Source organism: Colias eurytheme, chromosome 20, assembly GCF_061535395.1.
Source record: "Colias eurytheme isolate Ceu_HAF_F1 chromosome 20, ilColEury1 Martin Lab GWU primary, whole genome shotgun sequence".
In the NCBI taxonomy this organism is placed as follows: domain Eukaryota; kingdom Metazoa; phylum Arthropoda; class Insecta; order Lepidoptera; family Pieridae; genus Colias; species Colias eurytheme.
The window spans coordinates 5291359-5305778 of record NC_142999.1 but is presented as its reverse complement, the minus strand read 5'-3'; the positions used below and the strand labels follow the sequence as shown (position 1 = coordinate 5305778).

The following is a 14420-nucleotide window of genomic DNA, read 5'->3' as shown; positions in this document are numbered from 1 at the left end:
ATTTATTTACTAAAAATTAATAACCAAATTGTTTTGCTGTATAAATGAACCATTTTCAAGCTAGTATTATATTGGTCCGGGAGCCAGCAGCAGATTTTATGACCAAGTTCCTCTCAAGCGGTAATTAGTAAAATGCATCAAAGTATAGTATTATGAAGCCTCGTGAACGTCAGCTGGAGCTCGGTTGGGGGGAAGAGCGGTTGTAGCCTCCCGTATCAGCTGACGGTTTTTCCACCAAGATACAGCCAGCTGACATATATATTTATCCACAGTTACATATAAGCTATCATCAGGTAAATTTTTGTTTGAGAGGAAATAACGGACAATAAATTTTTCTTTAAATTTAACTTTCGTGTTCGAGACACCAGCTGACGTATAATACACCATGTTGTAACCAGCTGACTATTTTTTTTCGTTGAGATATTGGGTTAGCTACAATTTGACAAATTTTTAGCTGAGAGGAAATGAATGAATGAATGTATTTTTTTTCCTATGTGCGTGGGAGGCTACAACCGCTCACCCCCCCAACCGAGCGCCAGCTGACGTTCACGAGGCTTTATAATACTATACTCTCATGCGTCTGACGAATTATCTCTTGAGAGGAAATAATTAACCAAATTTGCACCTGGCTCCCTAACCATATTATTATCTGTGATAATAATGTGAAATAAAATAAAACGTGATGATATCTTCCGTTCTCTTTTTCACTCATACCAAAATTGTACATGTACATCTTACAGGATTAAGAATTGACAAGGAACTTTTCAAACAGGTCTAATAATAATTATTTTTTTTTACAGAAAACTAAGCCACATTTACAAAAAAATTGTCAAAACTAGACATTTTCAATCGTCGAAAGTTTTGCGGTAACAAACCCTAAAAAAAAGAAATACCTCTACAAGTATATCGAATTTAGAACCTAACACTTTTTAACATGGTTTTACATTTACGTAACGAATTTCAAACGCTCGCCTCCACCAGTTAAACTTTAAAGCTATATGAAAATTACATGATAACTTTTAAAATTACTTCAATTTGCCGTCTTATCGATCAAGCGATTTCTTCCAGATAACCTTGGCATTATCATATTCTTGTTATCACTACAAAGCGATTTCTTCCAGGCAACCTTGGCAATATAATATTCTATTCATGTTCGTCAAACATTTTGTCAGTATGACTGTGGTATGACTCCACAGTGGATACTCATTACGATCAAATGACTCAGTCGCTGTTGCTATGAATAAAATTGGTGAAATTTAACCACCGTAACTGCCTAGTGACTACTACTTTTTACAAGGGCAATAAAGATATAAGAAACTTTTAACTATATAAGTATTTATTTATATACTTATGTTTATCTGCCATATGGTTTCCATAACACAAGCGAAAAGCTTAGTATGGGATCAGATCGTGTCGTGTGTGAAAATTGTCCTGAAATATTTATTTTTCCTTGGTCGTTTATAACGTACCTATGCGATAGCCGATAACCAAGTATGATAATAAAAGTATTACAGATTCCCAAACTTCATTTTATTACAGGTATGATGTATATAGTATGTTATTCTTTCTCTTTTTTTTAGTTTTTCATGTTACATAAATAAATAAAAATGTTTTAAAGGTATTTTTATAAATGCGAAAGTAACTCTGTCTGTCTGTCTGTTACTCAATCACGTCTTAACTACTGAACCAATTTGCATGAAATTTGGTATAGAAATATTTTGATACCCGAGAAAGGACATAGGCTACTTTTTACCCCAGGAAATAGGATAGGTTTTATCCCGGAAATCCCACGGGAATTATTAAAAAAACAAATATGTACATACAACATGATTTATCATCGTATTGCACGCCTCATAAGCGAAGCGTTGAGGTGGGTACTACTGTCACTTCGCGCAAAACATCTGATTTATCAAACTTAAAATGTCTTTATGTATCATACATTGCACTTGTAAGATAATACATACACACACATATTAAGAAAAAACACTATTTTTAACGTTCATGATAGTTTTGATGTCATTTTTGTTATTTAAACTAGTTAAAAAACAGTTTTAAAAAGTTCTGTCTTGGACGTCCGTGTGTCTGTATGTGCGGATCCTTTTTCTTGTTAACACGATAGCGACCGAAATACTTTACTAATCGAGTCTTTTTTTTTTCTCTTACGTTTGAGTATGCTCAGGAATAGAACCCTTTCATTTTTCAGGGTCTGATTCGATGTGGTTTAATTGTTATTAAATAAACAAAAATAATAATTAATAAATATTTATTAAAAAAAAAATTATGAGGCGTGCACTTTTGGATTTTCCAAATTATTTATCATTTGCTTTAATGACCAGCACACGGACTATGATACAAGTGAATCCCAATGAACTATAGACATGTGTAAACTATTTGAATCCTTACTGCTCTAATTGAAAACGATATAAAAAATCGTAACAGCAATACAATGATCGCGTAACACGCTTTCTTCAATGGGCCACAAGTATTGTACTCACGTCCTCAGTTACGTATCGTCAGATATATAACGCGGCTTCGCCCCAGGGTATTCACAGTACTTCCTCGGACTGCACATCCAACCCTAAGCAAACAGCCATGAACACCAAGGTAAATTATTTATAATTTTTTCAATAACAAACAATTTCTTTGACCTTTAAAGTTAATTGTCACAAGGGTTAATCTTATTTTAAAAACATAATTTTAACAATCAATTTATAATTCGCTCTCCTTATATAGATTTATAAAAATAATTTTTATCACTGCCTTCAAGTAACTGCCCATTAGTGCTTTGCATACTGTCAAAAATAAATTAATATTGATTTTGATATTAACCTACTTAACATTTTTAATTTGCATCTACAATCTACATTGAGCTTACAATAACGACAAAAGCTCTTAAGATTTAATTCGAACATTTATTTAATACGATTTATGATCCACCAGAAGTATACAATGTCATAGTAGATCAGAAGCATTTGTTATTATCATGCAATCGGTACCGGTACGCGGTGATAGCATCACCTCGTCGTGACATGCTCGATTGACTAACATTTCCATATCGGCTTAATTTGCGACACCACCCTCTTTCTAGATGCTTCTATTTGTTGGATCTAATGACTGTGATAGAGTAGGAAAAATCTCTTATACAAATATGATTGTATTTATTTTTATTTTTATGTAGAAGAAAGGGGCTAAATGTGCAATAAAAATGTTTTTATTGTGCCGAGATTGTCTAAAGTTAAAAAAAATAGGTAATATAAAGCTAAATAATGATTAATGCACACTTTCTTGCACATATAAAACTCTTTCGTATTCTGAAGTAAATTTAAACGATTTTATATTATTTACATTACAATTTACTTATTAATTATAGAAGTTATAGATATTTAAATATGTAGTTGCAATTTTTTGCATTGTATGTATATGACGATTGACGATTAGAAATTTCAGTCATTCGAATAGCATACTGATATGAAATTATAATAACATTAATAATAATTTAGGTGGTACATTTATTTATTGATACGTTTAATATTCACGACACTATTACGAAAAGTGATCCTTTCTTTTGAAGCAGGAACATGGCGCAAGTAGCGCGTGCAGTATTCAGTTCGCGCACGTTCGGCGCATATCAATGGAGTGACCAATTCGATCCAATCGTTGTTGTTATTGTGTAATGGATCTATGTTATCTATTGTGCATCATGTCGTAATTTTATTTGTTTTCGTTTGTTGGCCATTCCTTTAAATGAATCCTCACTCCATTTCAATGTCGCAAAAGTTTTTAGAAAAAAATTAACACCAATTTATGCAAACGAAATCTTCATACAACAATATTTTAATAACATTTTTTCTTACAGATTGTAGTATTCATCTGCCTGGTGGGCGTTGCCACCGCTAGCGTAGTAGGACCAGTTCCAGTAGCACGCGTCGACCCCTTACCTCAATACTCCTTCGGCTACGACGTCCAAGATTCCTTAACTGGGGATTACAAAGGACACCAGGAACACAGGAACGGAGATCTCGTAACTGGCTCATATTCCGTCGTCGACCCAGACGGTACCAGGAGGATTGTGGACTACGCTGCTGATCCGTTGAACGGATTCAACGCTGTTGTTCGCCGTGAGCCTCTAGTGGCTGCTGTTGCCGCTAAGGTTGTAGCTCCTGCGCCTGTTGTAGCCCCAGCGCCTGTACTAGCGCCTGCACCAGTAGCACACGCTCCATTGTTTGCTCCTGCCCCTGCTCCACTAGTTGCCCGTGCGCCAGTAGTTGCCCCAGCTCATTATGCCACAGCACACTATGCCCCAGCGCATTATGCCCCAGCGCATTACGCACCCGCGCATTACGCTCCAGCTCCAGTCGTGAGGGCGCCTCTCTTCGCGCCCGCCCCCGCACCTCTATACGCCCCCAGAATAGCCAGTCCTTACTGGTAGATGAATTATTACAATTTTCTTGTTGACTGCTTGTATATACCTATTATGATTAAGGATTTTTCTACTTAAATGTTATTTATGTTATTAAAAAGAATTGAAACAAATTTATTTATTTTTATTTCAATCTCTATGTATACGTCATTAATGGAAAACAATTGTGAGAATCTATACCTACTAATATTATAAAGCTGAATAGTTTGTTTGTTTGTTTTCTTGAACAAGATAATCTCAGGAACTACATGTCCGATTTGAAAAATTAATTCAGTGTTAGATAGTCCATTTATAAATGAAGTCTTACACTTGAGCTCTAGTAGCTTTCGAAGTGACTTCTTATAAGTACTTTTTTTCAACTATTTATAACTTTAAAGAAACCAGACGCAGTAAACAAACTATTACATATAATATACATATAGGTACATATTACAGTATATTACACTTAGGTATATAGGTACTTGTAAAAGTTGCTGCGGTCAAACGCCCAGGGTGAAATTTTCTTTTCATTTTTATGTTTTGTTTTGATAACAAGGAATACAAAAAATAAACATTCTTTAGCAAATTTATGAAAAGTACATGTTACCGGAAATCTATGAAATCAAACAATTGTATACAAATCCTAGGAAATGTGTACAATTCCGATACCATTTAGGAAATTTATAAAATATTGTTTAAAAAACTATTTAATATCCTAGGAAATGTATAATTTTTCTCGGAATTGTATATAATTCCAATATCGAATTAGGAAATGTATAAAGCTTTCTGTGATAAAACACGTTGTTATTTTTTTTTAATTGTACTTAGCACTTATTGAGACAATCGGGTAACAGTCATACCGGAAAATAATAATAATATGTTCATATTATCTTACTAATTAACATTTCTAAAATAAACTACATTTCCCATTGCTATTTAGGAAATTTATAGAATTCCTAGGAAATGTGTAATGTGTAAGTATAAAATAATTTAATTCACACATTTCCGTGCGATTTTAGGAATTACATACATTTTCTAGGAATTGTATACAATGACGGATTACATACATTTCCGTTAACATATATAAAATATATTTTTGAATTAGTTGCAAATTGCAGTTAAAATTTAACTCAAGGAGCACCTTTGGCTATAATTTAATATAAATGCCATGATAGCCATCTTACCAAATCGAGACCAATTTTTGTAACATTTACGAGTATTTATTCAGACACATACATGATAACTGAAAAAGGCTTTATAGCGACCTTTATGATAACAACGTTTTCGATGGCCACATTCCGGCTAAGACCGCGACCTTGTCATAACGAACAAATGAAAGCGAAAGTATAAGCTCGGTAGGCGCAGGGATCAATTACATATGAGCGAAGTGTGATAACGTGTGGTAAAGCGAATATAAAAAGCCTTCGCCGATTCTACATATCAGTACGATTCTGTATTCTATCAAATCGAAACCAAAATGGCATTCAAGGTATTTCTACAAAAATTACTTATTGAACAGCATTTTTGATAAGAATTCGAAACATATTATCCAATAATTCTATAAATAAATTAGTTTATATGATCTTCATAAACGTCATTGTAAAAAAACGAAAATAGAGTAAAAATTTTTAGTATTAAAAAAGAAAAAAAAATATAATAAAACTCATATTTTTGTTACAGTTCGTAGTATTCAGCTGTTTGGTAGCTGCGGCTAGCGCTGGTCTATTTCCAGCTGCTCCCTTAGCCTACTCAGCTCCTCTGGCCTACTCCGCCCATGGTCTCCACGCTCCAGTCGCCTATGCTGCTCCCGTTGCAAAGGTTGCCGTCGAAGAATATGACGCACATCCCCGTTACAGCTTCTCCTACGACGTTCAAGACGGACACACTGGTGACTCTAAAACACAACACGAAACTCGCGACGGCGATGTTGTTCAAGGCTCTTACTCCGTTGTCGACCCCGATGGCACCAAGCGTACCGTTGAATATACCGCTGACCCCCACAATGGTTTCAACGCTGTCGTACACAGAGAACCTCTCGCCGTGAAAGCTGTCGCTCCAGTTGTCGCTAAAATCGCTGCTCCAGTTTCGTACGCCGCTCCAGTGGCATACGCTTCTGCTCCCGTAGTACACGCGGCACCTGTAGCATACTCTGCCCCTCTATACCACCATTAAATTATTTTTAATACCTAACTCTCGCCATAATGTAAATTACGAAATAAAATAATTATTTATTCAAAATATATTGTAGTTTATTTCATATAAATATAAGTAACTGTGTTATAAAAGTGTTAAGTATAAATACTTAAATATCAAAAACCTGGAAACCAAGAGTGTCTGACTTTGGTGGGGCTGGTAAAGCGCGCTCAGGACCAGGAATAACAGATAGTCCTCTTTGTCGACGACGTCGACGCTCAGCACGTGATTCTCCTGCTTCTGGCTTTCTAGGTAATACAGAGAATCGACGGCCAGCTGGTACTGTAGACATCCGTTTGAATAAAACGCTAGTATCCACACGTTGTACCTCGTCCATAACCCCTAAGATCTGTTTCTCACGCTGAATTATCGCTTTCCTTTCATCAGCTGATACGGTCTCAGCGGCCATTTCTGCACATTTACTCAAAAATGCTTGCACTCTTTCTGGGTCATTTAACTTTTTAGAGTATTCATAAGCTTCTTCAACCTGTATTCGAACTTCATTAGCATTGCCTTGTTGCATGTCCCCACTCATTAAAACAAAAAGCCCATTCAACCACCAAGTTACATTTCCAATTTCTTGAGCTTCACGCTGACAGCGCTTAGCGTAAAATTTGGCTAAGGCATAATTCTTTTGTGTGCAAAGTAAACGTGCTAATTCATACATTAACCAACATTTCATTGTAGAATTTTCACACATTTCAAGTGTAGCAACTACTTTTTCTGTGGCTTGTTTGATATCAATGAACTTGTAAGGATAATTAGCCATCACAGAGTCAAAGGAGGTCGGTCTTCCTACTGGTAGACCCATAAGGAAAGCAATTCGGCGTCTATTACCACGTTCACTAAGAGTATAGGAAAGACGATGTTGAGCCAAATATCCTTCACCGACTGCTCTGTACAATCGATCTGTATAAATGTCTTTATCCGGTAGAGTGCGAGGAGTTTTATTATCCAGAAACAATTGCATACGTTCAGCTTGCGCTATTAAATCCATAATACGATTTTCACGTAAACTTTTTTCAATTTGTTTAAGAAGCCTTTCAGATGTTCGAGCTCCAATCTCACGCTCCTTGACCAGTACTGCATCTTTATATTTGTTTTGATGCTTAGATTCTGCTTTCTCTGCTAATTTAATCGTATAATATGGTCGTTGCGCACGTAGCATATCTTGCCTCTCAGTTAATGATCTAAGTGCCTCTTTAACTAATCCTTTTAATTCTTTACTTCCACCTGCATTGGCAGATTGCAGTCTAGGATCTTCTGTCAAATGCTGAAGAAAGAATTTATCGTAAGCCATTGGACCAAGGTACTTCATGGCAAGAACGCGAGCTAGTGTCAAATGTTTTCTAGCTTGCATTTGTGTCAGCTTTTTTTTGCGCTCAGGTTTGGGAATTCGAGAAACATGTAATGGTTTTTTTTCCTCTTCGCCAGCGGGGTGTGCAGCTTCTTGTTGTTTTATTAGGGGTAAGAAATCTACCATAACATTGCCAGCGTTGACACCGATACAATCCTGAATCGTTTCTACTCCTTGATTTATTCCTTCCATAAAATAAGGAGGTTGACGTCGTACTCGTGCTCCACGATAATTCATAACGACTGATCTCTCGAAATCAGACATAGTGTACATAGCGCGAGCTTGCATATTACGGGCATTCATATTATGCGGCTCTAGTTTCAAGGCAAGTTCCGCATCAGCATAAGCCTGAACCGGCTGTACGGCGTCTGCACATACTTGACTTCTTCCAGTGAGCATTCGCACATCATCCGGAGCATTCTTATAAGCTTCATCATAAGATGCTTTCGCTTTTTCGAATTGCTCTAAACGCCGCAAATAAGCACCACGTTCCCGGTACACCGTCAAAGCACCATATAATTGTTTTTCCTCCATATTAACTTTAGTAATAAAGTGTGTTTATAATTAAAAATAGTTTACAAAAAATAATACTTCATGCTTATCGCAAGAATCATGTTCCAATTTATTCATGGTTTGTTAGTAAAACCCGTCTTAAAATTTAATGACACTACGAAATTGACATAGTATCTTTTTATTTTTAGAATAATGAATAGAATTCATATAGAATTAAATTATATCCACAGATTATATCTGTAGAAACCAAGTAGAAACTCTATTGTATTTTTAGAAGTTATAGCAAAGAGTCGAAAAACAGAATGTTTGCGATGTTTTCTACCTAAATTGCCGAACTTTTTTATTAAAGTGAAACTTTTATTACATCGTCTCAAACTTTACGTGTACTTAAATAAAATAAATTATTGTCAAATAAAAAAGTTTAATGGCCATAGTCAAGATCAGTCCAAGTAGTTTAAGCAGCAACAACAGGAGCAGCCAGCCTGGCGACTGGAGCGTAAGGTGCTGGGTAGGCCGCTAATCTCGCAAAGGGTGAATTGTATGCAATGGGTGCATACGCTGCTGGGGCGGTGTAAGCGGCCGTGTATCTTGCAACGGGGGCGGCTACTAGGGGAGCGGCGGCAACGGGGGCAGCAGCAAGACGAGCGGGGACCACAGCTGGTTCAGCGACGACTGCGGGCGCTGCAGCCACCAATGGCTCCTTGCGCACTACCGCGTTGAATCCATTGACTGAATCAGCGGAATAATCAACAGTGCGGCGTGTGCCATCTGGGTCGACGAGCGAGTACGATCCTTGTACGAGATCACCGTCGCGTTGTTCCTGCTGGCTCTTGTAGTCGCCAGTCAGGGAATCAGCTACGTTGTACCCAAATCTGTATTGTGGGAGAGAATCGAATTCTTCCAATCTAGCTGCTACTGCAGGTGCTGCGATTACTGGAGCGGCTGGAGCTCCTACGTATACGCTGGCACGGGCGATAGCCACGATGCAGGAGAAGACAACGAACTGTAAATAAGAAAAACAAGCATTAATTTAAATCACTAATTTTTACTTCACTTATAATCAAATTCAATAATTATGTAAATTGATTCATGATAAAAGATTTTAACACATTGTACTAAACATTCAAAAAGCTGTTCATATTACACTCTCTCACAGATTTTAAAACAAATAGAGTAATTATATCACATTACTCTTTGAATATGTTACATTTATGTACGTCACAGTCGTACTTGAAATAGTGACACGGATTTGCGAGGGCGAGACTAGTGCAATTGCGCAATGCTTGCGCAGAGAAATTACTAACTAGCTTAGAGGACCGTTAGTCAAGGACGCGTTTACGTCCTCCTCAGAATTTAAATTACATAGGCGTTTAAAAATATTCTATGTAGCATTAGTTACAGTTATTAATCACGTTTCAAGTTTAATTAAACAAATACATTGTAAGTATTTGATTTATAGTGAAACAGTTATAATTAAAGATAGAGAGTGTTTAAAATCACGATTAAAATTAAAATGATTATTAGTTAAATTTTAAGTATGAGACAGTAGTCTTGATACCCTTCTAATATGTTTCACACTCAGTAAAATATTTGACAAAAATCACAAATATCACCATCTGAAAAATTAATGATGCAATAGCTAGGTAATGACTAAAAATTAACAAAAAATTAAGTTTACAATTGTTTTAAATTTGTGAAAATCGAAAAATGTTTACCTTAAAGGCCATTGTTGTTAGGATGAGTTGGTTATGAAGCCAAGTGTGACTATGCTGGTGTCAGGAGCATCGAGGTATATATAGGGGCAGATGGTTGTGACACTGGGCCAAGTTCGCGTTTAGTATTGTACGGACATCACTTTGGATGTGCTCGCAATTGAAAATGAGCTGCAATTTGTCAATGGCAGAAAATTCGAACGTTTTTGACTTTCGGCCAACATTATGAAACTGAACGTTGAGATGCATCAGTGAAAGCAGCAGGTTTACTGTTTGTAGGCAATTACAATTAAGTATTAACATTAACGAATAATTGTATTTTCTAGGTAATTGAATCGAAGACGTATTTTTTTTTGTGTGGTGTCTCTCAATGTTAGCCAGAAGGGCTTCTACATTTTAACGCGGACGCGGGGGTGAACTGAAGGTTCACCCTGGTAGCGACATGCACAAGGGCGTCCCCCCTTGACGGGGATCTCGAACCTCGGCTTGAGCTGTCGCTTGAGTGGAGGAGGCCAGAAGCCCAGAAGGGCCCTAATCGGACGGGTCGAAGACGTAGTACCTATACATTTACATCAATTCCATAACTTACAGTTAACCAAAATATATAAATCAGTGCTAGCAAGAGTTTGTAAAGATTTCGATCTACTCGATAAAAAGTTCAAATCTTATTAATTAAATTGATACGTTTGAATTTTGATCAATCAAAAATACGAGTACATAAATAGTAAAATAGTAGGGTACAATATAAAATGTTTCTAAATTATCTACAACATAACCTAAAATCGAGAGATTTAACTACATATTATTAAATAAACAAATAAACATATTTTATTAGATATAATAATTTATAAAGTGTATAGAATTGTTGCATCTAGGTACATATATTCTATATTATGTACCCTATACTTGTAATTTTTTCGTTAAGATCAAATCATTAATTTGCTTTATTAAATTCACTCTCTGGAAGAAACTTACAAAATATTCTATTGAACTTTTTGTCTGTTTTCCTAACTTTTTTTGCTTTCTGTCTGTTTTTTCGGTTATAAAACTGGCACTACTTAAAAAGAAGATTAGTTAATTAATTGAACGGCAAATTAAGGTGATTTACATAGTTCGATAGAAATTACAGATATTAATAAGCTCTCTTATATTAATGTAAAGTCGAAAAAACTTTGGACTATCTAAGCTAATAAAACAAATTGGAAGAGTATGTATGTTTGTTTTCGAACGAGCTTATCTCAGGCATTATAAGGTGCTAATTATATAATTGGTTGTGTAATTTGTTGATTGACCAAATATCAGGCCCCGGACAGCTACCTATAAGCTATAATTCACGGCTAGTTGAATTATAATTACATAATATCATAAAATTTAAACGTACCGTATCAACGTAACGTACTGTATATTTCTATTTTGTACTCTATAGCGCATCTATCTGTTTGATTGTGTCGCATTTATTTCATGATTTATAGAAGCACTAATAACAAAATTTGTGTTTGCCCAAAAATTATGTCCTACCTATCTGTTACTTAGGCATATTACATTATTTGTAAAAAAAACACTTATGCAGCATGGAAAAAATAGTCTTATAACATAAATTCAAATACATTTAATCGTAAAAATAATTTATTTACATTTAAGTACATATATACAGTTTATGCTAATTTAATTAGTGGTGGTATAGGTTGCCGGAGTAGGCAATGGGTGCAGCGTGATAGTTCACGGGATTAGCGTGAAAGTTCACGGGAGTAGCGTGATAGTTCACGGGAGTAGCGTGATAATTCAGGGGAGTAGCGTGATAATTCACGGGGGCAGCGTGAACAACGGGGGCCACCGCTTTCGCAACCACGGGCGCTACTTTTACACCGAGAGCTTCCTTGTGCACGACCGCGTTGAAACCGTTCACGGGATCAGCTGTATAGTCCACAGTGCGCTTTGTGCCATCAGAATCTACCAGGGAGTAAGAACCGTGTACGACGTCACCGTCGCGGCTCTCGTGTTGGCTCTTGGAATCTCCTGTGAGGCTGTCGTGGACGTCATATGCGTAGCTGTATTGCGGGTGCGCGTCGTATTCTTCAACTTTCGCTACTGGGGCAGCATAAGCTACTGGTGAGGAATAGGCAACCTTGGCGACTGGTGCTGAAGCGTAAACTGGAGCAGCGTGGTATGCAACTGGAGCGTGAGAGATCAGTCCAGCGCTAGCGACCGCTACCAAGCAGGCGAGGATAACGAACTGTAAACATAAACATACAGTCAGTATTAAATATTATTTATAAATATTAAATATTATTTAATAAATTTTATTTTTTTACGTTCAACGATTAAAATCTATAAAATACAAGTAAGTAATCAATATATTCAAGTATATTCATAATTTTCCCAAAATTTTATTGGAGAGAAATTATAATTCGAAATTCAGTCAATGTGTCACAGTGGAATGCTAAACTTGAAAAGCTGTCTCAATTAATGTAGCTTAAATGTTTCCGACATTTTAAATAATCCACATTAACATTATTGAAAACACATTAGTTTCTTCTTTAACGAAATTTATACATTTCATTTATTTAGTACTTGTTAAAAAAATCATTTCGGTATCAATCACTTGAGGAATTTAACACACTATGATTTTAGTTCGTTTTCTAATTCAACATTTGTACGTGACTTTTATTAACCAACCTTAAAAGCCATTGTAGTTTACTGTTGTAAGCTTCAATATGATATGATGCTTAAGAAAGCTTGCATACATTTTATATGGTGGCCCAAAACGCCGTAGGCTGACAATAAAGTATGGAGGCTTTACACGCGCGGCTTGATGACACATTCCGATCAATACAGTTGTATTTCAGTTGATATGGTACAAGGACTACACGGTGTAAATGCCAGGCTCTGTACATTTATCAAAGAATCGGGCAATAAAAATTAAAAAGACGGAAATTGCTTTTTTATGGATAACTAATTAAATCTAAGAACATATTATGTCGTACTGCATTTATTTTCATAAATTTTGAATCTCGTCAAATCGTAAATATATAAAATCGCGAAATTATTTTTTTTTTTCTATAAAATATCGACAAAAGAAAAGTTATGCGTTTATCTAAATAATTATAGGTTATACAGTAAGAATATAAATGTGTATTGCTAAAGCTTAATTTATATATTACAACTATAGGTAGTTTAAATACATGTTTGTTTAAATTTTTTTGTTTAAAATATGTTTCATTGCAAAGTGTGGACAGGCGGGTAATCATAAAAAAGCTTTATACGAATATAAAAGGTATTTTTCCTAAGAGTGTCCATATTTTCACGAGGTTTAAAATTGGTAGCATGATATTATTTGTAGATAAGTGAGAGTATACTTAATATTATAATAGTAGAGCATTGAAAGAAAATATTAAATAATATATTATTATTTTCTAGTACATATAATCTAAACTTTTTTTTTAAATTGGAGATATCTATTTTAATCTAAACTATTTTATGAATTAATACTGAATAGGTCTTAACTCTTTATAATTATACAATCAAAAAGTTAGCTTTCTCTACCAACCGCCCGTAATATGAAAATACTGATTATGCACTTAATTAATTATTTTTCATATATAAATATTTGTCACATATGCATTTTTATAAGTATAATCTCAAAAAAATATTTCGAAAAATGCCCTATGAAAATAATATTATCTGACAAATCATATTGGCTGAGTCTATTAATACGGGTACTGTACGAACAATTTATAATACAGTAGCACCTCTATAAGTCGAATATCAAGGGAGACGCCAAAAAATTCGAGTTATAGAGTTTTCAACTTATGGAGGATTTCGACTTAGGCGGATTTTGATTCGACATATAGAGTTTGAGGTTTATTCTTATAAATTTTGGGTTAGAGAGGTAAAATAAATTAAAATTCAACTTGCAGAGGTCACAAACATGTTTTTATTTATTATAAATCAACATTATTTCAAATCATTTTAAAATAAAAAATATGGCATTAAAAAAGTCAGTATTTTTTTTGCTTTAGATAATTTGGTTGTTCTCTAGCATTTTATAATCTATAAAGAGCAGAAAATTCTTCTTTTTGAAAGATACTGGTTTGCTTTATAAAATTTCGTAAGGTATTCAATGCGGTTCTTGCCTCTTTGATGGAAACCCATGGAGCGCATGTACTATTCACGTCTTCTATGTCATCTTAATTTTCATTAGTACACTTCATTAGTATCGGTTTTCTGAGCTACTGAATCGATAATT

The 14420-nt window shown here is 35.2% G+C and overlaps 5 protein-coding genes across 5 annotated transcripts; 2 read left to right on the top strand and 3 right to left on the bottom strand.

Moving 5' to 3' along the window:
- Window positions 1–2518: 2518 nt before the first annotated feature.
- On the top strand, window positions 2519–4533 carry LOC149899649 (pupal cuticle protein Edg-84A-like). Its single transcript, XM_090113458.1, has 2 exons — window positions 2519–2604; window positions 3857–4533. The coding sequence occupies exons 1-2, from the start codon at window positions 2593–2595 to the stop codon at window positions 4427–4429; spliced, it is 585 nt and encodes a 194-aa protein (XP_089969584.1). The 5' UTR covers window positions 2519–2592; the 3' UTR covers window positions 4430–4533.
- Window positions 4534–5803: 1270 nt separating this feature from the next.
- LOC149899648 (larval cuticle protein A2B-like) lies at window positions 5804–6639 on the top strand. Its single transcript, XM_090113459.1, has 2 exons — window positions 5804–5888; window positions 6080–6639. Exons 1-2 carry the CDS (start codon window positions 5877–5879, stop codon window positions 6569–6571), a joined length of 504 nt encoding a protein of 167 aa, XP_089969585.1. The 5' UTR covers window positions 5804–5876; the 3' UTR covers window positions 6572–6639.
- A 62-nt stretch (window positions 6640–6701) lies between these two features.
- Window positions 6702–8483, bottom strand: LOC149899647 (outer dynein arm-docking complex subunit 4-like). Its single transcript, XM_090113613.1, has one exon. It carries the CDS (start codon window positions 8481–8483, stop codon window positions 6702–6704), a length of 1782 nt encoding a protein of 593 aa, XP_089969739.1.
- Window positions 8484–8877: 394 nt separating this feature from the next.
- LOC149899646 (larval cuticle protein A3A-like) lies at window positions 8878–10215 on the bottom strand. The gene is made up of 2 exons (XM_090113614.1): window positions 10178–10215; window positions 8878–9465 (listed from the first exon to the last, which is right to left on the bottom strand). The coding sequence occupies exons 1-2, from the start codon at window positions 10187–10189 to the stop codon at window positions 8917–8919; spliced, it is 561 nt and encodes a 186-aa protein (XP_089969740.1). The 5' UTR covers window positions 10190–10215; the 3' UTR covers window positions 8878–8916.
- Window positions 10216–11768: 1553 nt separating this feature from the next.
- On the bottom strand, window positions 11769–12893 carry LOC149899645 (cuticle protein-like). Its single transcript, XM_090113994.1, has 2 exons — window positions 12851–12893; window positions 11769–12407 (listed from the first exon to the last, which is right to left on the bottom strand). Exons 1-2 carry the CDS (start codon window positions 12860–12862, stop codon window positions 11844–11846), a joined length of 576 nt encoding a protein of 191 aa, XP_089970120.1. The 5' UTR covers window positions 12863–12893; the 3' UTR covers window positions 11769–11843.
- Window positions 12894–14420: the final 1527 nt, after the last annotated feature.

Bases quoted from the DNA above. Each gene is read 5' to 3' on its own strand.
- LOC149899647 (XM_090113613.1), bottom strand. From the start codon at position 8,483: ATGGAGGAAAAACAATTATATGGTGCTTTGACGGTGTACCGGGAACGT.